The sequence below is a fragment of the Oncorhynchus tshawytscha genome, linkage group LG20 (genome assembly GCF_018296145.1).
Source record: "Oncorhynchus tshawytscha isolate Ot180627B linkage group LG20, Otsh_v2.0, whole genome shotgun sequence".
NCBI classification, from domain to species: Eukaryota; Metazoa; Chordata; class Actinopteri; order Salmoniformes; family Salmonidae; genus Oncorhynchus; species Oncorhynchus tshawytscha.
Genome location: NC_056448.1, coordinates 30,288,024 through 30,315,307, shown reverse-complemented (window position 1 = coordinate 30,315,307; position 27,284 = coordinate 30,288,024). Strand labels below are relative to the sequence as shown.

At 44.9% G+C, this 27,284-nt stretch overlaps 1 protein-coding gene across 4 annotated transcripts in view; it reads right to left on the bottom strand.

Moving 5' to 3' along the window:
- LOC112219926 (unconventional myosin-XVIIIb-like) overlaps positions 1-27,284 on the bottom strand; it is a 56,605-nt gene that overhangs the window by 5,202 nt on the left and 24,119 nt on the right. For all 4 annotated transcript variants that reach the window (XM_042302474.1, XM_042302475.1, XM_042302476.1 and 1 more), the window contains 21 exons: positions 26,277-26,460; positions 23,820-23,976; positions 23,472-23,647; positions 22,641-22,769; positions 17,318-17,461; positions 17,066-17,155; positions 16,330-16,449; positions 15,313-15,436; positions 14,812-14,936; positions 14,345-14,499; positions 14,074-14,197; positions 13,741-13,941; positions 11,514-11,624; positions 9,358-9,462; positions 5,170-5,331; positions 4,896-5,009; positions 4,617-4,733; positions 4,428-4,511; positions 4,152-4,289; positions 3,759-3,944; positions 117-250 (listed from right to left, as the gene is read on the bottom strand). In XM_042302474.1, the coding sequence (XP_042158408.1) occupies positions 117-250; positions 3,759-3,944; positions 4,152-4,289; positions 4,428-4,511; positions 4,617-4,733; positions 4,896-5,009; positions 5,170-5,331; positions 9,358-9,462; positions 11,514-11,624; positions 13,741-13,941; positions 14,074-14,197; positions 14,345-14,499; positions 14,812-14,936; positions 15,313-15,436; positions 16,330-16,449; positions 17,066-17,155; positions 17,318-17,461; positions 22,641-22,769; positions 23,472-23,647; positions 23,820-23,976; positions 26,277-26,460 (2,880 nt within the window). The remainder of the gene's footprint in view (positions 1-116; positions 251-3,758; positions 3,945-4,151; positions 4,290-4,427; positions 4,512-4,616; positions 4,734-4,895; positions 5,010-5,169; positions 5,332-9,357; positions 9,463-11,513; positions 11,625-13,740; positions 13,942-14,073; positions 14,198-14,344; positions 14,500-14,811; positions 14,937-15,312; positions 15,437-16,329; positions 16,450-17,065; positions 17,156-17,317; positions 17,462-22,640; positions 22,770-23,471; positions 23,648-23,819; positions 23,977-26,276; positions 26,461-27,284) is intronic.

The window sequence follows — 27,284 nt, the reverse complement described above, 5'->3', positions numbered from 1 at the left end:
ACTCATAACTCTCTTACACATCAAACACAGTAACACACTCATACCACTCTTACACATCAAACACAGTAACACACTCATACCTCTCTTACACATCAAACACAGTAACACACTCATACCTCTCATCATCACTTTCGTCACTAGACTCCACTTCCTCCAGGGCGGCTTGTAGATCAACGATACGATGGATGGATGTCTCCAGATCAGCTTGTAATGTCTGTCTGACCGCACTCAGCTCTGTCACTTGCATCTCCTGAGAACAGAAAGAGAGAGAGAGAGAGAGAGAGATAGAAAGTGAGGGGGGGAAAGAGAGAAAAAGAGAGACGTGTCCATAGGAGAGGTGACAGAGAGTGGAGAGGCCGCAAGAGGAACTCCAAAGACGTGTGCGCCACAGGCCAACTGTAAGTTTATCCATGTTATTCAATACAGGCCAACTGTAAGTTTATCCATGTTATTCAATACAGGCCAACTGTACGTTTATCCATGTTATTCAATACAGGCCAACTGTACGTTTATCTATATTATTCAATACAGGCCAACTGTACGTTTATCTATATTATTCAATACAGGCCAACTGTAAGTTTATCTATATTATTCAATACAGGCCAACTGTACGTTTATCTATATTATTCAATACAGGCCAACTGTACATTTATCTATATTATTCAATACAGGCCAACTGTACGTTTATCTATATTATTCAATACAGGCCAACTGTACGTTTATCTATATTATTCAATACAGGCCAACTGTACGTTTATCTATATTATTCAATACAGGCCAACTGTACATTTATCTATATTATTCAATACAGGCCAACTGTACGTTTATCTATATTATTCAATACAGGCCAACTGTACGTTTATCTATATTATTCAATACAGACCAACTGTAAGTTTATCCATGTTATTCAATACAGGCCAACTGTAAGTTTATCTATATTATTCAATACAGGCCAACTGTACGTTTATCTATATTATTCAATACAGGCCAACTGTACGTTTATCTATATTATTCAATACAGGCCACCTGTACATTTATCTATATTATTCAATACAGGCCAACTGTACGTTTATCTATATTATTCAATACAGGCCAACTGTACGTTTATCTATATTATTCAATACAGGCCAACTGTACGTTTATCTATATTATTCAATACAGGCCAACTGTACGTTTATCTATATTATTCAATACAGGCCAACTGTACGTTTATCTATATTATTCAATACAGGCCAACTGTACGTTTATCCATGTTATTCAATACAGGCCAACTGTAAGTTTATCCATGTTATTCAATACAGGCCAACTGTACATTTATCCATGTTATTCAATACAGGCCAACTGTACATTTATCCATGTTATTCAATACAGACCAGAATGGATGGAGTCTTATAATCATGCCCAGTCTATTCCTTATTGCATCATCCATCATATATCGTGGCACTGACCAACACACACACGTGGGTCCTTGGTCTTCCTGTAGAGTATGTGTGTGTGTGTTATCTCGAGGAGCATTCTTCCATATTCATACAGAGACAGAAAGAAGAGTGATTCATCTATTAATCTTCCACTTTTCCCTGGAATCTCACTCTCTCAACACACAGAACACACCAAAGTCATTGTTACACACACACTAGTTCACTCACTCAAATGTATGACATACACACCAGTTCTTATATGGCATGAAGACACACACGCCATCATTGGCTCTCCAGGTTATTGACTGTGGAGGGGTGGTTAGTGGTTGTCATAGAGACATGTGGAATGGGATGGGGTGTACGTGTGTATCCATAACCTTGAGAAGACAATGAGGATTAATCACAGCCAGCCAGACAGTGGCAAAGCTAGAGAGAGGATGCAGGGGAGACAGTGGGTATCTCACTGAGAGCTGTGCCTGTCTGCGCTGTTGGTCGTTAGGTCGTTAAAGGGCATCTATCCATGTGTGTTTGTGTAGGCTATATATGTCTGTGTGGATACACTGATTGTACAGAACATGAGGAACTCTTTCCATGACATAGACTGACCAGGTGAATCCAGGTAAAAGCTATGATCCCTTATTGATGTCACCTGTTAAATCCACTTCAATCAGTGTAGACGTGTGTATGTGTGCCATTCAGAGGGTGAATGGGCACGACAAAAGATGTAAGTGCCTTTGAACGGGGTATGGTAGCAGGTGGTGGGACACTCCGGTTTGAATGTGTCAAGAACTGCAACATTGCTGAACTGTTGCTGCGCTTTTCACGCTTCCAGTGTGTATCAAGAATGGTCCACTACCCAAAGGACATCCAGAAAACATGACAAATGTGGGAAGCATTGGAGTAAACATGGGCCAGCATCCCTGTGGAACACTTTCAACAACTAGTAGAGTTCATGCCCCAACACATTGAGGCTGTTCTGAGGACAAAAGAAGGGGATATTCCTAATATTTGGTATACGTTATGTACAGTGCCTTCGGAAATTATTCACACCCCTTGCCTTTCCACATTTTGTTACATTACGTTACAGCCATAATGACAAAAAAACAGGTTTCGGATTTTTTGCAAATGTATTAAAAATAAAAAACAGAAATATCTTATTTACGTAAGTATTCAGACCTTTTGCTATGAGACTCGACATAGAGCTTCTGTGCATCCTGTTTCCATTGATCATCCTTGAGATGTTTCTACAACTTGATTGGAGTCCATCTGTGGTAAATTCAATTTATATGAAATCAGTCTATATGAGGTCCCATAGTTGACAGTGCATGTCAGAGAAAAAAGAAAGGAATTGTCCGTAGAGCTTTGAGACAGGATTGTGTCGAGGCACAGATCTGGGGGAGAGTACCAACAAATAACCTTCCAGAAGGACAACCATCACTCCACCAATCAGGCCTTTATGGTAGAGTGCAGGCGGAAGCCACTCCTCAGTAAAAGGCACATGACAGCCCACTTGGAGCTTAGCCAAAGGCACCTAAAGACCTCAGACCATGAGAAACAAGATTCTCTGGTCTGATGAAACCAAGAGTAAACTCTTTGGCCTGAATGCCCAGTTTCCTGTCTGGAGGAAATATGGCACCATCCCTACAGTGAAGCATGGTGGTGGCAGCATCATGAGGAAAACTGGCACCATCCCTACAGTGAAGCATGGTGGTGGCAGCATCATGCTGTGGGGGTGTTTTTTCAGCAGCAGAGACTGGGAGACTAGTCAGGATTGAGGGAAAGATGAACCGAGCAAAGTACAGACAGATCCTTGATGAAAACCTGCTCCAGAGCTCTCAGGACCTCAGACTGGAACGAAGGTTCACCCTCCAACAGGACAACAACCCTAAACACACAGCCAAGACAACGCAGGAGTGGCTTCAGGACAAGTCTCTAAATATCCTTGAGTGGCCCAGCCAGAGCCCGGACTTGAACCCGATTGAACATCTCTGGAGAGACCTGTGCAGCAATGCTCCCCATCCAACCTGAATGGGAGAAACTCCCAAAATACAGGTCTGCCAAGCTTGTAGCGTCATACCCAAGAAGACTCTAGGCTGTAATTGCTGCCAAAGGTGCTTCAACAAAGTACTGAGTAAAGGGTCTGAATACTTTTGTAAATGTGATATCTCAGTTTTTAATTTATTTTATCCTAAAAACCTATTTTTGTTTGTCATTAATGGGTAGTGTGTGTAGATTGAGGGGGAAAAACAATTTAATCCATTTTAGAATAAGGCTGTAACCTAACAAAATGTGGAAAAAGTCAAGGGCTCCATACATAGTGTGTATGAATGTGTATGTTACCAGCTCCAAGCATCTGCGGCTGCTGTCCTGTTCTCTCTGAGACAGGTCTTCAACCTCCTGTCTCATGTGGTGGAGGCGTTGTTGGTAGTACTGACTGTTCTCTCTCTCTCGGACCTCTGTCTGGGCACTCTGCTCCAGCTCTTCTCCCAGACGCACCACACTATCCCTCAGACGCAGCACCAACACCTACAGAGAGACAGAAGATATTTTTGTAAGACAATATTTAAACGTTATCTACTATTTCTAAATTTCAGCTTTGGCAATATGTACATCATGCCGATAATGCACCATTACATTACATTGAATTGAGATAAAGAAAGAGATATGAGAGAGACAGAGAGTGTGTAAAGATATGTCAACTAGATTGCTTACTGTCCATTTTAACATCCTCACCTCAAACCTCTTGACCTGTCCTCTCTGGAACTCCAGCTTGTTCTCCAGGTCACACACCCTGGCCTCTTGCATACTGACGATACTACGCCCCACGGTGGACGACTCTAGGAACTGCACCCTGGCCATACTGGTTGCGAGCTGGGGGGAGAAGAGGAAGAGAAAGGAGGAGGAGAGGAAGGATAAGAGGAATGTCAGAGTAGGTTATTCAGTCTTGTATCCACATTAACAGCATATGTAGTTCACCATCCCCCACATTTCTCAGCTGTCAGTCCTTACCTCTTCCTGGAGTGTGTGTTGCTGTTTCTTGGCCTCCTCCAGTTCAGCCTGTAACTCTCTGATCTGTGAAATATCACTGGAGGACTGAGATAGAGAAAGGTACAGTTTTAATGATTTTTAATTTGAAAAGCACAACTGTCAGAGTCTTTGTACATGGTTTGGAAACCACTATGAGGCAGAGTTACACACCTGTGCAATGAGAGCTTTGTGTTTCTTCATGAGTTCATTAAGGTCCTCCTGGTCCTCCTCTAGTCTCTTCAACAGATCGGACTTGTCATGTTGCAGCTGAGCTACCTGCTCATCCACCTACACATAAACACACACACCTTTAATCTACTCTCTCCACTAGACTGTTGTGCTCACAGTAGGATTGTAAACACGTTGATGTTAAAGTTCCCGAACACCACTGATAATGATACAGTAACAGTTCGTAGTAAGAGTCTAGTATGAGGCCTCTATCTATCTCACCAGACTCTTGTGTTTGCAGATGTTCTCTAGTTCTATCTGAGCATTCTCCAGTTCCATGGACAGAGTCTTCTGAACACTCTCCACCTCCGCTCTCCTTGCCTCACTCTCCTCCAACTAACAGAGAAAGAGATGGAGAGAGACAAAGAGAGCAATAGAGGGAGAGAGAGGGGGGGGGGGTGTATGTTTTAATCGTTAGTTTAAACACGCCTTGATCCACATTCATAGCATCATAGTATGTGTGTGTGTGTGTTTGCATGTGTAGGTGTGTGTGTACCTGGCAGTGCAGACGCTCTATGTGTTCCTTGCTGCCGGGAGCCTGGCTGTGTCCAGGGTTGTCTATGGTAGACAGTAGTAGCTGAGCATCAACCAGCAGGGCATGGGTTCTCTTCAGATCTCTCCTCAGTCTCTTCTCCACATCAAAGTCCCTGTGTCCCACCTTGCAGAGGGAGGAAGAGAATTTAATGTTTAGTAATATGTTAAATTGTTTAATCCACACACACAGACACACACACATACACACACAAGCACCCATAAATTACAATAAAACAACCTCAAGCCTGTCTATATTATGTAGTGGAGGAACTCTGGGGCATTGAGTAAACAAACGTTTGTTGATTAAGTTTGTACTTCAATTTGTTACCACAGGGAAAAGAGCACTTAGGTCTTTCTATAAATAATGGGACCAATGTGTGACATTAGGATAAAAACAATTGAAATGGTTTGAAACAAACATTTGAAGGATTTTCATGCAGTTCCACATGTGTACTTAGCGGAATAAAAGGGACTATATGTAAATTGACCCAGAACTCTATCAACATGTTTACAACAACCAGAGGCTGCTGCCGAGGGGAGGACGGCTCATAATAATGGCTGGAACAGCGCGAATGGAATGGCATCAAACACATGGAAACCATGTACTTGATGTATTTGATACCATTCCACTAATTCTGCTCTAGCCATTACCACGAGCCCATCCTCCCCAATTAATGTGCCACCAGCCTCCTGTGACATCAACATAGACCTCATAAAGACATGGCAAGTCACATTTAAAGAGTTTCATGGACTATTTCAAGCCCTTCATTGTAATCTTCAATGACCCCAATGTTATATAATTGTATCATTTATATGACTGTACATATAGGGCCTAATATAGAATCCCCCCCCAAAAAGTGTACAAAAAGGTAGGCCATTACAACTTTAAGAATAATACAAATGTAGGCCTTGCCAATGCATTGATATTCAACTGATGATTCCATTGTAAAATATGTGAGAATAATGTGGACATTGCCTTACTAAATAGACTGGATGCATTCTTTCTCACATAATAAACCCATTAACACCGTTTGAATCTCACCATCGCTGTTTTTGTAATGAGAAAGTGACCAAAAACCAGGTTCCTTCTTTATTGGAAGGATTTGTTTGGAAAGTCAAGGTGAAACCAACATTAGATGTTGTCGTTCTCATAATAACCGCACGTGGTTTTACAAAAAAAAAACAGAGTAGCTCAACACCCTTCAGTTGAAGCAGCAGGAAACAAACGAAAGTGGCCACATCTCTCACAAAAACAGATCAAAATTAAATCACGGATAATTGTACATTTGCTACAATAATTACAAAGACTTTTCAATCAAAAATGGAGGAAATGTCTGATTTTCAATGTAGACCTATTCCAGTACTACTAAAAATAAACTCAAACTCAAACTCAAATCACGTTATATCTACCGTAGCTTTAATTGGATTGATCATGTCAACATCATACTTTCAAAATCTTAGCTAGCAAGATGGACTAGCTGTCATCATAATGAATCACGTCGACAATCTACTGGAAAATCCTTTTTAATCCTTGTCATATGAAGAGAAATTATAGATAAAAGGTATCAGTGCTCATCGGCCATTGGACATAAACATTACACAAAATCAGAAATCGCAAATTCAACAATGAGTGGTTTGGAAGGAATCAGTGGCTAACTGTAAGCATTGCAAAGCAATCACTAGCCTGCTACTGGAGTGGGTGTGTGGTCGAAGTCTGGGTTTAAGGGTCTATTTTGCAAGCTTAAAATTATAAACATTTAACACCATGGGCCAGAAAAGATGGAGTACATTGGCCTTGCTGTCAATCCAGCATGACTTCTATCTCATTCAAAACAACTGCAAACGTGGAACTGGGAAATCTCTGACTTCAGTGAGGTCAAAACAACTGGGAACCCGATAAAAAACGAGCTCCGACTGGGAAAATATATTTTGAACGGTCATCCAACTCGGAATTCCAAGTCGGAAACTCTGGCCTCCTTCTAAAGCTCCAATCTGAAGACCACTGACGTCATAATTCAACCTTGCTTTTTCCAAGTTCACTGTTGTCTTGAAAGCTGTCGAAAAAAAAGCTGTTAAAAAAATAAAAAATAAAAGCACCATAAATCCAGAGACTGACAGACTTTGATGACAAAGTTTGATGACAAATTGTTCCCACAAGGACCGCCGCTCCACCTTCCTGTTGAAGTGAGCACAGCACAACAAGGTGAGTCCAAAAATGTATTGTATGTTGCTGCATACATCATGCAATATGCCAGGGAGATATGTATACTGTAGCTAAGATAGTAATACTAAGTGTATGTTGTGTAGTAAACTGTTAGTAGCCCATGTGCCTCACCTTAATAATTTGGTCCCTTTTCCCCTCATAACTCAACCTACTGTTCTGATTTGGTGGTGCACATGTAGCCTATAGCCTGTTTTAGAGAAATGTCATCATTGAATATTGTAAGAGCTTTCATTGTCTGATCATATGCCCCATTTATTTATACTACTGTTCTGACTTGGTGTACATGGAGAATACCGTAAGAACGGCCCATGTTCTGAATTCTGTACATTTCAAAAGTGCTGAACAAATAGTTATATTGACTACGTCTGTCATAGCTCGCTCATTAATGTCTTAATCAAAATTACGGATTGCCTCTTATCCACTTGTCGAGCCTAACACAAGACCCTAACATAAGAGCCTAACACAAGAGCCTAGCACAAGAGCCTAGCACAAGAGCCTAGCACAAGAGCCTAGCACAAGAGCCTAGCATAAGAGCCTAGCATAAGAGCCTAACACAAGACCCTAACATAGGAGCCTAACACAAGAGCCTAACACAAGAGCCTAACATAAGACCCTAACATAAGAGCCTAACACAAGACCCTAACACAAGAGCCTAACACAAGAGCCTAACATAAGACCCTATCATAAGAGCCTAACACAAGAGCCTAACATAAGAGCCTAACACAAGAGCCTAACACAAGAGCCTAACATAAGAGCCTAACATAAGAGCCTAACATAAGAGCCTAACATAAGAGCCTATCATAAGAGCCTAACACAAGAGCCTAACATAAGAGCCTATCATAAGAGCCTATCATAAGAGCCTATCATAAGAGCCTATCATAAGAGCCTATCATAAGAGCCTAACACAAGAGCCTAACATAAGAGCCTAACATAAGAGCCTATCATAAGAGCCTAACATAAGACACCAACTGTTATGTAGTTACACTGCATTTCTGGGATCACTATACAAATAAACTGTCTGACAGCCAGATCCAGGATTCTTACAGAGTTCAAGTTCAATGTCTAATTTAACTGATTCATGCTTAATATATGATTTAATGACAACTTACACTGTCATAAATGCAAGGACAGAAAATTCATGTTTTAAGTCACACGATTTTGGACAAATCCGGCAAGACACCAACTATGATAAAGGATTTAAATCAACTAGTGAATTGTATTGAATATAGCTGTGATCCCCCTTATATCTTAATGTAATGACATGAACAAAAATGGAAAATTATTATCAATGACTTATCAACAGCTGAAACAAGTTGTCCAATGTAGAAAATCCTCACTAGTACGCTAGTTTATAGAAACACCCACTTATGGATTGCTGTGAGTGAGTTAGTGGGGCTGATGCATTGAACATGGGGAGACAGAAACAGACTCTACATCTCCCTGCAGTGACAGAGTGATGAGGTGTTGTGGAAGCTTTAGGCTGCCTGCTATATTGGGTTTCTTTGTATTGCCTGTTGGTAGAAGTGACATGCTGAATTCATCTCCCTGAGAGCATTACACTGGAAAAAATCTATACTGCCCCACTGCCTGGATTGGAACACACACACACAGGCGCGCACACACACACAGGCACACACACACACACAGGCACGCACACACACAGACACGCACACACACAGACACGCACACTCGCCGCCGAGAGGCACGTCAATAGAAAGACCAGCCTGATTCGACAGCACTTTGAGATTGACTTTGTGCAACAGTGAGTGTGTGTCTCTCTGTGTCTCTATCTGGGTGTGTGCGTGTGTGTGTGTGTGTGTATGCGTCAATGTGTGTGTGTGTCTACGTGCATGCGCTCTGTGTGTATGTATGTGTGTGTGTGTGTATGTACTGTGTTTGCGTGTTTGTGTGTGTGTCTGTGTGTACCTGGTCACAAAGTGTAGCTATGAGTCCCTCCAGGTCGTGTTTCTCATGAACAACCATCTGTTTCTCTTCATACTCTTGTTCCAGCTGCATCTCTAGCTGACGCAGCTACAAGGAAATAAAAACAAACGTATTACAATTACAGTAAATAAGCAAAGGAACCAGGTGTTTTACAGGACGTAGTAGAACCAGGTGTTTTACAGGACGTAGTGGAACCAGGTGTTTTACAGGACGTAGTGGAACCAGGTGTTTTACAGGACATGGTGGAACCAGGTGTTTTACAGGACGTAGTAGAACCAGGTGTTTTACAGGACGTAGTGTAACCAGGTGTTTTACAGGACGTAGTGGAACCAGGTGTTTTACAGGACGTAGTGGAACCAGGTGTTTTACAGGATGTAGTGGAACCAGGTGTTTTACAGGACGTAGTAGAACCTGGTGTTTTACAGGACGTAGTGGAACCAGGTGTTTTACAGGACGTAGTGTAACCAGGTGTTTTACAGGATGTAGTGGAACCAGGTGTTTTACAGGACGTAGTGTAACCAGGTGTTTTACAGGACGTAGTGGAACCAGGTGTTTTACAGGACGTAGTGGAACCAGGTGTTTTACAGGACGTAGTGGAACCAGGTGTTTTACAGGACGTAGTGGAACCAGGTGTTTTACAGGACGTAGTGGAACCAGGTGTTTTACAGGACGTAGTGGAACCAGGTGTTTTACAGGACATGGTGGAACCAGGTGTTTTACAGGACATGGTGGAACCAGGTGTTTTACAGGACGTAGTGGAACCAGGTGTTTTACAGGACGTAGTGGAACCAGGTGTTTTACAGGACGTAGTGGAACCAGGTGTTTTACAGGACGTAGTGGAACCAGGTGTTTTACAGGACGTAGTGGAACCAGGTGTTTTACAGGACATGGTGGAACCAGGTGTTTTACAGGACATGGTGGAACCAGGTGTTTTACAGGACGTAGTGGAACCAGGTGTTTTACAGGACGTAGTGGAACCAGGTGTTTTACAGGACGTAGTGGAACCAGGTGTTTTACAGGACATGGTGGAACCAGGTGTTTTACAGGACATGGTGGAACCAGGTGTTTTACAGGACATGGTGGAACCAGGTGTTTTACAGGACGTAGTGGAACCAGGTGTTTTACAGGACGTAGTGGAACCAGGTGTTTTACAGGATGTAGTGGAACCAGGTGTTTTACAGGATGTAGTGGAACCAGGTGTTTTACAGGACATGGTGGAACCAGGTGTTTTACAGGACATGGTGGAACCAGGTGTTTTACAGGACATGGTGGAACCAGGTGTTTTACAGGACGTGGTGGAACCAGGTGTTTTACAGGACGTAGTGGAACCAGGTGTTTTACAGGACGTAGTGGAACCAGGTGTTTTACAGGACGTAGTGGAACCAGGTGTTTTACAGGACGTAGTGGAACCAGGTGTTTTACAGGACGTAGTGGAACCAGGTGTTTTACAGGACATGGTGGAACCAGGTGTTTTACAGGACATGGTGGAACCAGGTGTTTTACAGGACATGGTGGAACCAGGTGTTTTACAGGACATAGTGGAACCAGGTGTTTTACAGGACGTAGTGGAACCAGGTGTTTTACAGGATGTAGTGGAACCAGGTGTTTTACAGGACGTAGTGGAACCAGGTGTTTTACAGGACATGGTGGAACCAGGTGTTTTACAGGACATGGTGGAACCAGGTGTTTTACAGGACGTAGTGGAACCAGGTGTTTTACAGGACGTAGTGGAACCAGGTGTTTTACAGGACGTAGTGGAACCAGGTGTTTTACAGGACGTAGTGGAACCAGGTGTTTTACAGGACGTAGTGGAACCAGGTTTTTTACAGAACGTAGTGGAACCATGTTCAACAGTTAAACAAAGGAACCAGGTGTTTAATATATGCTTGATGTAGATTATTGATCTCCTCATACTAACCCTGGCTGTCGTAAAACATCTCTATAGTGGTGAGATCAGGGCCGTACAGTACTTAAGTAAAAAATACTTTAATGTACTACTTAAGTCGTTTTTTAGGGTATATTGTACTCAGGTATGACATTTGGGTACTTTTTCCACCACTGTTCATAATAAGTTGACAGTCAGTAACTGTTCTAACCTAAGCAGTGGTCCCATTCTGTGGTTAGTAGCGGTCACCTACCCGTCTCTGGGAGGACTTGTGTACGTCCTCTAACTCCTCCTCTTTATCCTCCAGCTCTTTAAGGTGAATCTGTTTCATTCTCTCCATCTCCATCTCAAAACGCAGGTGCACCTAGAGGAAGATAGGTGGAAGAAGAGAGGTGGAGAAAGAGGAAGAGGTGGAGAAAGAGGAAGAGGTGGAGAAAGAGGAAGAGAGGTGGAGAAAGAGGAAGAGAGATGGAGAAAGAGGAAGAGAGATGGAGAAAGGGAAGCGAGGTGGAGAAAGAGGAAGAGAGGTGGAGAAAGAGGAAGAGAGATGGAGAAAGAGGAAGAGAGATGGAGAAGAGGAAGAGAGGGGGAAAGAGGAAGAGAGGTGGAGAAGAGGAAGAGAGGGGGAAAGAGGAAGAGAGGTGGAGAAGAGGAAGAGAGGGGGAAAGAGGAAGAGAGATGGAGAAGAGGAAGAGAGGGGGAAGAGGAAGAGAAGTGGAGAAATATGAAGAGAGGTGGAGAAGAGGAAGAGAGGTGGAGAAGAGGAAGAGAGTTGGATAAATAGGAAGAGAGGTGGAGAAGAGGAAGAGAGGTGGAGAAGAGGAAGAGAGGTAGAGGAAGAGAGGGGGAAGAGGAAGAGAAGTGGAAAAGAGGAAGAGAGGTGGAGAAGAGGAAGCGAGATGGAGAAGAGGAAGAGAGGTGGAGAAGAGGAAGAGAGTTGGAGAAATAGGAAGAGAGGTGGAGAAGAGGAAGAGAGATGGAGAAGAGGAAGAGAGGGGGAAGAGGAAGAGAAGTGGAGAAAAAAAGAAGAGAGGTGGAGAAAGAGAAGAGGTGGAGAAGAGGAAGAGAGGGGGAAGAGGAAGAGAAGTGGAGAAAGAGGAAGAGGTGGAGAAAGAGGAAGAGAGGTAGAGGAAGAGAGGGGGAAGAGGAAGAGAAGTGGAGAAAGAGGAAGAGAGGTGGAGAAAGAGGAAGAGAGGTGGAGAAAGAGGAAGAGAGATGGAGAAGAGGAAGAGAGTTGGAGAAATAGGAAGAGAGGTGGAGAAATAGGAAGAGAGGTGGAGAAGAGGAAGAGAGGTAGAGGAAGAGAGGTGGAGAAAGCGGAAGAGAGGTGGAGAAAGAGGAAGAGAGGTGGAGAAAGAGGAAGAGAGATGGAGAAGAGGAAGAGAGTTGGAGAAATAGGAAGAGAGTTGGAGAAATAGGAAGAGAGGTGGAGAAAGCGGAAGAGAGGTGGAGAAGAGGAAGAGAGGTGGAGAAGAGGAAGAGAGTTGGAGAAATAGGAAGAGAGGTGGAGAAGAGGAAGAGAGGTGGAGAAGAGGAAGAGAGGTGGAGAAGAGGAAGAGAGATGGAGAAGAGGAAGAGAGGGGGGAAGAGGAAGAGAAGTGAAGAAAGAGGAAGAGAGGTGGAAAAGAGAGGGGGGAAGAGGAACAAGTGGAGAAAGAGGAAGAGAAGTGGAGAAAGAGGAAGAGAGGTGGAGAAAGGGAAGAGAGGTGGAGAAAGAGGAAGAGAGGTGGAGAAAGAGGAAGAGAGATGGAGAAGAGGAAGAGAGGGAGAAAGAGGAAGAGAGGTGGAGAAAGAGGAAGAGAGGTGGAGAAAGAGGAAGAGAGATGGAGAAGAGGAAGAGAGGGGGAAGAGGAAGAGAAGTGGAGAAATATGAAGAGAGGTGGAGAAGAGGAAGAGAGGTGGAGAAGAGGAAGAGAGGTGGAGAAGAGGAAGAGAGGTGGAGAAGAGGAAGAGAGATGGAGAAGAGGAAGAGAGGGGGGAAGAGGAAGAGAAGTGAAGAAAGAGGAAGAGAGGTGGAGAAAGAGAGGGGGGAAGAGGAACAAGTGGAGAAAGAGGAAGAGAAGTGGAGAAAGAGGAAGAGAGGTGGAGAAAGAGGAAGAGAGGTGGAGAAAGAGGAAGAGAGGTGGAGGAAGAGGAAGAGAGGTGGAGGAAGAGGAAGAGAAGTGGAGAAAGAGGAAGAGAGGTGGAGAAAGAGGAAGAGAGGTGGAGAAAGAGGAAGAGAGGTGGAGGAAGAGGAAGAGAGGTGGAGGAAGAGGAAGAGGTGGAGAAAGAGGAAGAGAGGTTAAAGTAAGAGGCAGAGAGATGTCTGTGTCTCTGTGTGTTGTGTGCATACATACCTGCTGCTGTGTAAAAACAGTATCACTCAATTATGTCAGTAGTAAGCGTTACAGTTTCTTGTAAACCGTGTGTGTGTGTGTGTGTGTGTGTGTGTGTGTGTGTGTGTGTGTGTGTGTGTGTGTTTGCGTGCATAGCATGCATACCTGCTGCGCCTGCTGAATCTTGGCGGTAAGCTTGGTAATCTCCTCTCCTCTCTCATTGGTCTGGGTCTCCAGGAGGCGGAGCTGCTTCTTGAGGTCCGGCAGCGAATCAGAGGCCAGGTCAAAGGGCACGCTGAGGTCACGGATCTGGGCACACAGCTCCTCCTTCTGCTGCTGCACACGAACCACTTCTGCCAGGCTCTCCTACAAACACACACACACACACACACAATTGCAGGAACAGACACACATGGGAACAGACAAAGGATGTATCTTTTCACCAAATGTTTATTGTTTAAGGTTGTGAAACCACCTCTAAATGTGTATTTAGTGTACCTGTAGAGTGCGTTTCAGAGTGTATATCTCTGCCCCCAGTGCAGTGCTCTCGTGAATGGCTTTGTCCTTCAGTTCTCTCTCTTTGTCTGCCTCTTCTAGGGCCTGGGTCAACTCACTGTCAAACCTGTAAAAACACATGCATTGGAACGCATACAAACTCCATTATATGGAATCCCTACATACCCTTGTTTGAATGAAGTTTCTTACACATACACACGTGCACAAACACGTGCACACACACGTGCACACACACACACCAATACAAACCTACCTCCTCTGTTTGCGGTCCAGCTCGTGAGCGCGACCCTGTAGGCTGTCAGTGAGAACACGGGCGTCCTGGAGGTCAGAGGTGACACGACGAACCTGACGCTTCAACTCTGTGGCGCTCCTCTTAGACTGCTCCAGCTGGGCCTGTAGGGAGCCCACCTACCACAGGGGAGAGACAGAGACTCAGCAAGAGACGACAACCCTGGACTGTGTGTGAGCTATGCTGAGAAGTGGTGTTGTGTGTGTGTGTGTGTGTGTGTGTGTGTGTGTGTGTAAGAGAGAGAAAGGTTGAGTGTGTTCTTGTGTGAGAGTGTGTTTTTTTGTATATGTGTGTGTGAGAGAGTGCGTGTGTGTTTGTGTATGTGTGTGAGAGTGTGTGTGAGAGTGTGTGTGTGACGCTGAGAGAGAGAGAGAGAGAGAGAGAGAGAGAGAGAGAGTGTGTGTGTGTGTGTGTGTGTGTGTGCTATATACCTTGGTGTCCAGCTCTAGGTGTGTCTGTCTCTCTGCCTCCAGTCTCTCCTCTGTGTGTTTGAGTCGTCTCCTGACATACTCTACCTCAGTCTGGCAGCACTCTAGCTGTAGTGCCATCTCACTCTCTGTAGGGGGAACAGGGGGGGCAGTGTGTGTGTAGAGAAAAGTCATGAAGAATTCCAATTACATCAGACCACACCCCATCCTCCCAGATTCCCCACACCTGTTCCCTCCTAAAACGCTAGTCCAAACCCCTTAACCGCCAAACCCTAAACTGCCATTACCCAACCTCCATCCAACCCCCCCTCCCCTCCATGTGTTGCCTGTTCTGTGTGAATAAATGTCAAAACTGTAATTCTGGCATTTATTCTGCATTTTCCCTGATGCCTCATGGTGGCAGTATAACTCAGATCAACCGTTAGTAACATCCAGTGCAGTCAAACCTTCCATTCAGTGAGAGTGAGTTTCACCTATTGATCAATCCAAATGACAGGCAGTTACCTATAGTAGTTCCCCAGCTTGTCCCTGTCCCAGCCTGGGACTCTTTGCTCTGGACTTTCTGTTTCTCCTCCTCCAACTGTTTCTCCAGCGTCACCATGGTGGCCTTACACTGGCCCAGCCGAGCCTGAGAAAGGGAAGGAGAGAAAAGAGAGAAAAGGAAAGAGAGAAAAATACTGTATTGTATGGGGCCAGGCACACAACAACTTTAGTCCTTGTGTACCGGAGAGTTATTAGGGTGCTGTTGTAATCCTCCCTGTAGTTCCTTGTGTACTGGAGAGTTATTAGGGTGCTGTTGTAATACTCCCTGTAGTTCCTTGTGTACTGGAGAGTTATTAGGGTGCTGTTGTAATACTCCCTGTAGTTCCTTGTGTACTGGAGAGTTATTAGGGTGCTGTTGAAATACTCCCTGTGGTTCCTTGTGTACTGGAGAGTTATTAGGGTGCTGTTGTAATACTCTCTGTGGTTCCTTGTGTACTTGAGAGTTATTAGGGTGCTGTTGTAATACTCCCTGTAGTTCCTTGTGTACTGGAGAGTTACTAGGTGCTGTTGTAATACTCCCTGTAGTTCCTTGTGTACTGGAGAGTTATTAGGGTGCTGTTGTAATACTCCCTGTAGTTCCTTGTGTACTGGAGAGTTATTAGGGTGCTGTTGTAATACTTCCTGTAGTTCCTTGTGTACTGGAGAGTTATTAGGGTGCTGTTGTAATACTCCCTGTAGTTCCTTGTGTACTGGAGAGTTATTAGGGTGCTGTTGAAATACTCCCTGTGGTTCCTTGTGTACTGGAGAGTTATTAGGGTGCTGTTGTAATACTCTCTGTGGTTCCTTGTGTACTTGAGAGTTAGTAGGGTGCTGTTGTAATACTCCCTGTAGTTCCTTGTGTACTGGAGAGTTATTATGATGCTGTTGTAATACTCCCTGTAGTTCCTTGTGTACTGGAGAGTTATTAGGATGCTGTTGTAATACTCCCTGTAGTTCCTTGTGTACTGGAGAGTTATTAGGGTGCTGTTGTAATACTACCTGTAGTTCCTTGTTTTCCCTGGTGAGTCGTAGTCTCTCTCCTCTCTCCATGTCAAGCGCTTGGCTGACAGCTTCACCACGGAAACGCTCATCACTTAGTTCAGACGACACCGCCGTCACCTAGACAAAACACACCCACACCTGTATTCATAACTAAAGCTTTACTTTACACTTTGTCCACCCAGCCTATCACTTTAGTGCTCCTCAAACTTTACACTTGGCTAGGCCTCCCAAACTTTACACTTGACAGGCCTCCCAAACTTTACACTTGACAGGCCTCCCAAACTTGACATATTACTATCCCTAAATCAAACTTTACATTTTACAGCCCCTCAAACTTTACAGCCCCTCAAACTGTACACTTTACAGCCCCTCAAACTTTACACTTTACAGCCCCTCAAACTTTACAGCCCCTCGAACTGTACACTTTACAGCCCCTCAAACTTTACAGCCCCTCGAACTGTACACTTTACAGCCCCTCAAACTTTACACTTTACAGCCCCTCGAACTTTACACTTTACAGCCCCTCAAACTTTACAGCCCCTCGAACTTTACATTTTTACAGCCCCTCAAACTTTACAGCCCCTCAAACTTTACATTTTTTACAGCCCCTCAAACTTTACAGCCCCTCGAACTTTACATTTTTTACAGCCCCTCAAACTTTACTGCCCCTCAAACTTTACACTTTACTGCCCCTCAAACTTTACACTTTACAGGCTTCCTAAACTATACCCACCTTGGTCTCCAGGATGTCAGTCGTCTGTCTCAGCTCGTTCCTCTCTCTCTCTGACTTCTCCAGCCGTCGTCTCAGAGCCGTGATCTCATCCTGCGAAATCATAAGAGTATTTTGTTAAACAACATACCAAATCTCCAGTGATAACAGCTTAGCTCTTATAACTATTTGGCTTTGAGTTGATTCAAAAGGCCTTGGATCAAGTGGTTACTGTTTGGCTCTGTATCACTGAGTAGTCTCTGAATCGATTCCTACCTCCTTGGCTCTAAGTCTCTGGTCATCCATGTTAACATCCAGTAGGGGGCGTACTCTACACAGCAGTTTCCACCAGCTCCACTTGGCCACGCCTCTCAGAGTACGGATGTTACTCTGGACACACCTCACTGCCATCTGCTGCACCTGTATGGGGACACACAGAGATACACACAAGTGTTATCATCAGTACAGAGACAACATGCAGTCGCAATTCAACGGCTCAGGCATGAGACATATGTGGCAGGGTCTACAGACAATCACGGACTACAAAAGGAAAACAAGCCACGTCACAGACACCGACGTCTTGCTCCCGGACAAGCTAAACACCTTCGCCCACTTTGAGAATAACAAAGTGCCACCGACGCAGCCCGCTACCAAGGACTGTGGGCACTCGTTCTCCTTGGCTGACGTGAGTAAGACATTTAAACGTGTTAACCCTCGTTAACCCAGCCGGTCCAGACGGCATCCCTAGCTGCGTCCTCAGAGCATGCGCAGACCAGCTGGCTGGAGTGTTTACAGAAATATTCAATCTCTCCCTATCCCAGTCTGCTGTCCCCACTTGCTTCAAGATGTCCATCATTGTTCCTGTACCCAAGAAAGCTAAGGTAACTGAACTAAATGACTATCGCCCCATAGCACTCACTTCTGTCATCATCAAATCAAATCAAACTTTATTTGTCACATGCGCAGAATACAAGTGTAGACTTTACAGTGAAATGCTCACTTACAAGCCCTTAACCAACAGTGCTGTTAAAGAAGAGGAAAATATTTATCAAGTAGGCTAAAATAAAAAGTAGTAATAAAAAGTAGTAATAAAAAGTAACACAATAAGAATAACAATACGAGGCTATATCCAGGGGGCACCGGTACCGAGTCAGTGTGCAGGGGTACAGGCTAGTTGAGGTAAGCTGTACATGTAGGTGGGGGCGAAGTGACTATGTATAGATAACAAACAAACAGCGAGTAGCAGCAGTGTACAAAGGGGGAAGGTCAATGTAAATTGTCCAATGGCCAATTTATGAATTGTTCACTAGTCTTATGGCTTGGGGGTAGAAGCTGTCGAGTCCTAGACTTATCGCTCCAGTACCGCTTGCTGTGCAGTAGCAGAGAAAACAGTCTATAAATTGGGTAACTGGAGTCTCTGACAATTGTATGGGCTTCCCTCTGACACCTCCTATTATATAGGTCCTGGATGGCAGGAAGCTTGGTCCCAGTGATGTACCAGGCCGTTCACACTACCTTCTGTAGCGCCTTACGGTCAGATGCCGAGCAGTTGACATACCAGGCGGTGATGCAACAGGTCAGGATGCTCTCGATGGTGCAGCTGTAGAACCTTTTGAGGATTTGGGGACCCATGCCAAATCTTTTCACTCTCCTGAGGGGGAAAAGACATTGTCGTGCCCTCTTCATAACTGGCTTGGTATGTTTGGACCATAATAGTTCGTTGGTGATGTGGACACCAAGGAATTTGAAACTCTCGACCCGCTCCACTACAGCCCTGTCGATGTTAATGGGGACCTGTTCGGCCCGCCTTTTCCTGTAGTCCACAATCAGCTCCTTTGTCTTGTTCACATTGAGGGAGAGGTTGTTGTCCTGGCACCACACTGCCAGTTCTCTGATCTCCTCCCTATAGCCATCTCACTATTGTCGGTGATCAGACCTACCACTGTTTTGTCGTCAGCAAGCTTAATGATGGTGTTGGAGTCATGCCTGGCCATGCAGTCGTGGGTGAACAGGGAATACAGGAGGGGACTAAGTACACACCCCTGAGGGGCCTCAGTGTTAAGGATCAGTGTGACAGACGTGTAATTTCCAACCCTTATCACCTGGGGTCGGCCTGTCAGGAAGTCCAGGATCCTGTTGCAGAGGGAGGTGTTTAGTCCCAGAGTCCTTAGCTTAGTGATGAGCTTTGAGGGTACTATGGTGTTGAACGCTGAGCTATAGTCAATGAACAGCATTCTCACATAGGTGTTCCTTTTGTCCAGGTGAGAAAGGGCAGTGTGGAGTGCGATTGAGATTGCGTCATCTGTGGATCTGTTGGAGTGGTATGCAAATTGGAGTGGGTCTAGGGTGTCAGGGAGGATGCTGTTGATGTGAGCCATGACCAGCCTTTCAAAGCACTTCATGGCTACCAACGTGAGTGCCACAGGCGGTAATCATTTAGGCAGGTTACCTTCACTTCCTTGGGCACAGGGACTATGGTGGTCTGCTTGAAACATGTAGGTATTACAGACTTGGTCAGGAAGAGGTTGAAAGTGTCAGTGAAGACACTGGACATTTGGTCCGTGCAAGCTTTGAGTACACGTCCTGGTAATCTGTTTGGCCCAGCGGCTTTGTGAATGTTGACCTGATTAAAGGTTTTGTTCACATCGGCTACTGAGAGCGTTATCACACAGTTGTCCAGAATAGCTGGTGTCTCATGTATGTTTCAGTGTTGCTTGCCTCGAAGTGAGCATAAAAGGAATTTAGCTTGTCTGGTAGGCTCGTGTCACTGGGTAGCTCGCGTCTGGGTTTCCCTTTGTAGTCCGTAATAGTTTTCAAGTCCTGCCACATCTGACGAGCGTCAGGGCCGGTGTAGTAGGATTCAATCTTAATCCTGTATTGACGCTTTGCTTGTTTGATGGTTCATCTGAGGGCATAGTGGGATTTCTTATAAGCGTCCATGAAGTGCTTTGAGAGACTAGTCAAGGATCATATTACCTCTACATTACCTGTCATTCTAGACACACTTCAATTTGCATACTGCCCCACTAGATCCACAGACAATGCCATCGCACTTCCCTATCCCATATGGATAAGAGGAATACCTATGTAACAATGCTGTTCATTGACTATAGCTCAGCCTTCAACACCATAGTACCCTCCAAGCTCATCATTAAGCTCGGGGCCTTGGGTCTGAACACCGCCCTGTGCAACTGGGTCCTGGACTTCCTGACGGGCCACCCCATGGTGGTGAAGGTAGGAAACAACACTCCCACTTTGCTGATCTTCAACACAGGGGCCCCACAAGGGGGCATGCTCAGCACCCTCCTTTACTCCCTGTTCACCCATGACTGTGGCCACGCATGCTTCCAACTCAATCATCAAGTTTGCAAAGGACACAACAGTTGTAGGCCTGATTACCAACAATGACAAGACAGCCTATAGGGAGGAGTGGGACACAATCATGAAGTGGAACGACATTTATTGGATATTTCAAAACTTTTTGAACAAATCAAAAACTGAAAAATTGGGCGTGCACAATTATTCAGCCCCCTTAAGTTAATACTTTGTAGCGCCACCTTTTGCTGCGATTACAGCTGTAAGTCGCTTGGGGTATGTCTCTATCCGTTTTGCACATCGAGAGACTGAATTTTTTTCCCATTCCTCCTTGCAAAACAGCTCGAGCTCAGTGAGGTTGGATGGAGAGCATTTGTGAACAGCAGTTTTCAGTTCTTTCCACAGATTCTCAATTGGATTCAGGTCTGGACTTTGACTTGGCCATTCTAACACCTGGATATGTTTATTTTTGAACCATTCCTTTGTAGATTTTGCTTTATGTTTTGGATCATTGTCTTGTTGAAAAACAAATCTCCGTCCCAGTCTCAGGTCTTTTGCAGACTCCATCTTCCAGAATGGTCCTGTATTTGGCTCCATCCATCTTCCCATCAATTTTAACCATCTTCCCTGTCCCTGCTGAAGAAAAGCAGGCCCAAACCATGATGCTGCCACCACCATGTCTGACAGTGGGGATGGTGTGTTCAGGGTGATGAGCTGTGTTGCTTTTACGCCAAACATAACGTTTTGCATTGTTGCCAAAAAGTTCCATTTTGGTTTCATCTGACCAGAGCACCTTCTTCCACATGTTTGGTGTGTCTCCCAGGTGGCTTGTGGCAAACTTTAAACAACACTTTTTATGGATATCTTTAAGAAATGGCTTTCTTCTTGCCACTCTTCCATAAAGGCCAGATTTGTGCAATATACGACTGATTGTTGTCCTATGGACAGAGTCTCCCACCTCAGCTGTAGATCTCTGCAGTTCATCCGGAGTGATCATGGGCCTCTTGGCTGCATCTCTGATCAGTCTTCTCCTTGTATGAGCTGAAAGTTTAGAGGGACTGCCAGGTCTTGGTAGATTTGCAGTGGTCTGATACTCCTTCCATTTCAATATTATCGCTTGCACAGTGCTCCTTGGGATGTTTAAAGCTTGGGAAATCTTTTTGTATCCAAATCCGGTTTTAAACTTCTTCACAACAGTATCTCGGACCTGCCTGGTGTGTTCCTTGTTCTTCATGATGCTCTCTGCGCTTTTAACGGACCTCTGAGACTATCACAGTGCAGGTGCATTAATACGGAGACTTGATTACACACAGGTGGATTGTATTTATCATCATTAGTCATTTAGGTCAACATTGGATCATTCAGAGATCCTCACTGAACTTCTGGAGAGAGTTTGCTGCACTGAAAGTAAAGGGGCTGAATAATTTTGCACGCCCAATTTTTCAGTTTTTGATTTGTTAAAAAAGTTTGAAATATCCAATAAATGTCGTTCCACTTCATGATTGTGTCCCACTTGTTGTTGATTCTTCACAAAAAAATACAGTTTTATATCTTTATGTTTGAAGCCTGAAATGTGGCAAAAGGTCGCAAAGTTCAAGGGGGCCGAATACTTTCGCAAGGCACTGTATGTTTACATATGAAGACAATCTTGACCCCTCCCCTCTCTGCGGCCCAAGTAACTTACCCCATGACAGAGAACAGAACTGCAACCGGCCCACAGTATTATACAAAAATAACATTCTGATGAGAAATAACTCACAAACATATAATGAATATAAAACATCTTACCTATGTTACCAACTAGTTCTGATTATTCCCCAACACTAGTCACTTTAATAATGTTTACATACTACTTTACTAATTTCATATGTATATACTATATTCTATTCTACTGTATTTTAGTCTATGCCACTCCAACATTGCTCTTCCTAATATTTATATATTTCTTAACTCCATTCTTTTACTTTAGATTTGTGTGTATTGTTGTGAATTGTTAGATATTACTGTACTGTTGCAGCTAGGAACACAAGCATTTCGCAAAACACCTGCAATAACATCTGCTAAATATGTGGATGTGAGTCCGTCCGTCTGTCCTCAGGTGCAGGTGTAACCCCGGTGTGTTATGTTAGTACAGTACAGTAATATCTAATGGACAGACGGACGGACGGACGGACACACGCACGCACACACACACGTTGCAACTGCACCTACCTAACCTAGCACAGTACACCTGACAGACATGTTGCACCTAGGCTAATGATTCTGGGTCAGGGGTAAAACTCGCCTTCATTTTGCGGTGTTGTTGTCTAGCCAGGTGTCCCATACAGGCAGCCTGTAGGTGAACCAGCCAGACACTGACCAGCTTGTCTCTCTGCTGGTCCAGGTACTTTAACACACCTCGCTTCATAAACACCTGGTGGGAGGACGGGTAGAAAGAAGGGGAGACAGAAAGAGAGTGGAGAGAGAGAAGGGGGAGGTAGGGAGGGAGAGAAACAGAGAGGAGGTGAGAGAGAGAGAGAGAGAGAGAAGGGGGAGGTAGGGAGGGATAGAAACAGAGAGGGTGTGAGAGAGAGAGAGAGAGAGAGAGAGAAGGGGGGAGGTAGGGAGGGAGAGAAACAGAGAGGGTGTGAGAGAGAGAGAGAGAGAGAGAGAGAGAGAGAGAGAGAGAGAGAGAGGGGGAGGGGAGGCAGGGAGGGAGAGAAACAGAGAGGGTGTGAGAGAGAGAGAGAGAGAGAGAGAGAGAGAGAGAGAGAGAGAGAGGGGGGAGGTAGGGAGGGAGAGAAACAGAGAGGGAGTGAGAGAGAGAGAGAGAGAAGGGGGAGGTAGGGAGGGAGAGAAACAGAGAGGGAGTGAGAGAGAGAGAGAGAGAGCGAGGGAGAGAGAGCGAGGGAGAGAGGGAGACAGAGAGAGAGAGAGAGAGAGCGAGAGAGAGAAGGGGAGGTAGGGAGAGAAACAGAGAGAGAGAGAGAGAGAGAGAGAGAGAGAGAGAGAGAGAGAGAGAGGGAGGGAAAGTTACCACAGTCAATGTAACTAATCTACAGAGACAGGGTGTGTCAGAGACTAACATTAAGGAGCTCAGTACTCCTAGTCAGAAGCCTCTCTCTCTCACTCTCACCCTGCCGGCTCCCAGTACGGTACTCTTCTTGTTCAGATCCAGTTCTACCAGCAGCTCCTCCACTGCCTTCCTCTCATCTGGGGTGATGAAGACTGAACCATAGCGTTTCATGACCGGAGGAGACAGAGCCTGGAAACGACACCTGAAGTCACTCAGAGTCATATGTTCCGGATAACCTGAGAGAGAGAGAGATGGAATAGGGTGGTCAGCCATAGCTATACAGGTGAGCACTATGATGCCACCAAAATTCCCAAATGATCAACTATATAACCTGTGCAGAACGGCTAACGCTCTGCTAAACTGCACTGTGCACATCTATCTGAGGGCTAATTCTAGGCTAACACTAACCTGTGCGATAGAGCTGCAGGGCGGGGAGGATGTGTGTAGAGTGTAGCTGGATCCTGAGAGCAGGGACGTCGAATCCTCCACCACCGCTGTCTGTCTTAGCACCCACACACTGCAGGAACACTGGCCTGGCTCGACGAATCAGATTCAATAGAGCATCCTGGAAGGGGGGTTGGCATGTATTAGGGTAGTTATGGCCTGTAGTTTCACTGATATACAGTGGGAGTGTGTATTAGGTTACTTATGGCCTGAAGTTTGACTGATTATAAAGTGGGAGTGTGTATTAGGTTACTTATGGCCTGAAGTTTGACTGATATACAGTGGGAGTGTGTATTAGGGTACTTACGGCCTGTAGTTTGACTGATATACAGTGGGAGTGTGTATTAGGTTACTTATGGCCTGAAGTTTGACTGATATACAGTGGGAGTGTGTATTAGGTTACTTATGGCCTGAAGTTTGACTGATATACAGTGGGAGTGTGTATTAGGTTACTTATGGCCTGAAGTTTGACGGATTATAAAGTGGGAGTGTGTATTAGGTTACTTATGGCCTGAAGTTTGACTGATATACAGTGGGAGTGTGTATTAGGGTACTTATGGCCTGTAGTTTGACTGATTATAAAGTGGGAATGTGTATTAGGTACTTATGGCCTGTAGTTTGACTGATTATAAAGTGGGAGTGTGTATTAGGTTACTTATGGCCTGAAGTTTGACTGATATACAGTGGGAGTGTGTATTAGGTTACTTATGGCCTGAAGTTTGACTGATATACAGTGGGAGTGTGTATTAGGTTACTTATGGCCTGAAGTTTGACGGATTATAAAGTGGGAGTGTGTATTAGGATACTTACGGCCTGTAGTTCGACTGATTATGAAGTGGGAGTGTGTATTAGGGTAGTTATGGCCTGTAGTTTGACTGATATACAGTGGGAGTGTGTATTAGGCCTGTAGTTTGACTGATATACAGTGGGAATGTGTATTAGGGGACTTACGGCCTGTAGTTTGACTGATATACAGTGGGAATGTGTATTAGGGGACTTACGGCCTGTAGTTTGACTGATATACAGTGGGAGTGTGTATTAGGTTTTTACGGCCTGTAGTTTGACTGATATACAGTGGGAATGTGTATTAGGGGACTTACGGCCTGTAGTTTGACTGATATACAGTGGGAATGTGTATTAGGGTTTTTTACGGCCTGTAGTTTGACTGATATACAGTGGGAATGTGTATTAGGGTTTTTACGGCCTGTAGTTTGACTGATATACAGTGGGAATGTGTATTAGGGTTTTTACGGCCTGTAGTTTGACTGATATACAGTGGGAATGTGTATTAGGGTTTTTACGGCCTGTAGTTTGACTGATATACAGTGGGAATGTGTATTAGGGGACTTACGGCCTGTAGTTTGACTGATATACAGTGGGAGTGTGTATTAGGGGACTTACGGCCTGTAGTTTGACTGATATACAGTGGGAGTGTGTATTAGGGGACTTACGGCCTGTAGTTTGACTGATATACAGTGGGAGTGTGTATTAGACTTACGGCCTGAAGTTTGACTGATATACAGTGGAATGTGTATTAGGTTACTTATGGCCTGAAGTTTGACGGATTATAAAGTGGGAGTGTGTATTAGGATACTTACGGCCTGTAGTTTGACTGATTATGAAGTGGGAGTGTGTATTAGGGTAGTTATGGCCTGTAGTTTGACTGATATACAGTGGGAGTGTGTATTAGGGTTTTTACGGCCTGTAGTTTGACTGATATACAGTGGGAATGTGTATTAGGGGACTTACGGCCTGTAGTTTGACTGATATACAGTGGGAGTGTGTATTAGGGTTTTTTACGGCCTGTAGTTTGACTGATATACAGTGGGAATGTGTATTAGGGGACTTACGGCCTGTAGTTTGACTGATATACAGTGGGAATGTGTATTAGGGGACTTACGGCCTGTAGTTTGACTGATATACAGTGGGAGTGTGTATTAGGGTTTTTACGGCCTGTAGTTTGACTGATATACAGTGGGAATGTGTATTAGGGGACTTACGGCCTGTTTGAGTTTGAATGTGTATTAGGGTTTTTACGGCCTGATGATATACAGTGGGAATGTGTATTAGGGTTTTTACGGCCTGTAGTTTGACTGATATACAGTGGGAATGTGTATTAGGGTTTTACGGCCTGTAGTTTGACTGATATACAGTGGGAATGTGTATTAGGGTTTTTACGGCCTGTAGTTTGACTGATATACAGTGGGAATGTGTATTAGGGGACTTACGGTTTGACTGATATACAGTGGGAGTGTGTATTAGGGGACTTACGGCCTGTAGTTTGACTGATATACAGTGGGAGTGTGTATTAGGGGACTTACGGCCTGTAGTTTGACTGATATACAGTGGGAGTGTGTATTAGGGGACTTACGGCCTGTAGTTTGACTGATATACAGTGGGAGTGTGTATTAGGGGACTTACGGCCTGTAGTTTGACTGATATACAGTGGGAGTGTCGGCGTATGGCGGCCATTCCTCCGCTGAAGGTCTTTCTGACGGTGCCACTCCTCTGTAGCGAACGCTGGCTGCCCCCCTCCACCCCTCCCAAACCACGACACAGAGGGGGCACAGAGGCACGGGGGCCGAATAACGCCTTCACTACCCCACTGGAAATGGAGAGAGAGAAAAAGAGGTAGAGGGGTAAAGAGAGGGGTAAAGAGAGGGAGAAAGAGAGGGAGGGAGAGAGAGAAAAAGAGGGAGCGAGAGAGAGAGTGAGAGAAAAAGAGAGGGAGAGGGAGAAAGAGAGGGAAAGGGAGAAAGAGAGGGAGAGAGAAAGAGGGAGAGAGAAACAGAGGGAGAGGGGGAAAGAGAGGGAGAGAAAAAGAGGGAGAGAGAGAAAGAGGGAGAGAGAGAAAGAGAGGGAGAGGGGAGAAACAGAGAAAAAGAGGGAGAGGGAAAGAGAGGGAGGGGGAAAGAGAGGGGAAAGAGGAGGGAGAAAGAGAGAGAGGGGAAAGAAGGGAGTGGGAGAAAGAGAGAGAGGGAAAAGAGAGGGAGTGGGAGAAAGAGAGAGGGGAAAGAGAGGGAGTGGGAGAAAGAGAGAGGGAGGGGAAAGAGAGGGGGAAAGAGGGAGAAAGAGAGAGGGGAAAAGAAGGAGTGGGAGAAAGAGAGAGAGGGAAAGAGAGGGAGTGAGAGAAAGAGAGGGAGAGAGAGAAAGAGAGGGAGAGGGGGAGAGAGAGGTAGAGGTGTAAAGAGATGGAGAAAGAGAGAGAGAGAGAGAAAGAGAGCGAGAGAGAAAGAGGGAGAGGGGGAAAGAGAAACAGAAGGAGAGGGGGAAAGAGAGGAGAGAGAAAGAGAGGGAGAGAGAAAGAGAGAGAGAGAGGGGGAAAGAAAGGGAGAAAGAGAGGGAGTGATAGAAAGAGAGGGAGAGAGAGAAAGAGAGGGAGAGAGAGAAAGAGAGGGAGGGGGGAGAGAAAGGTAGAGGGGTAAATAG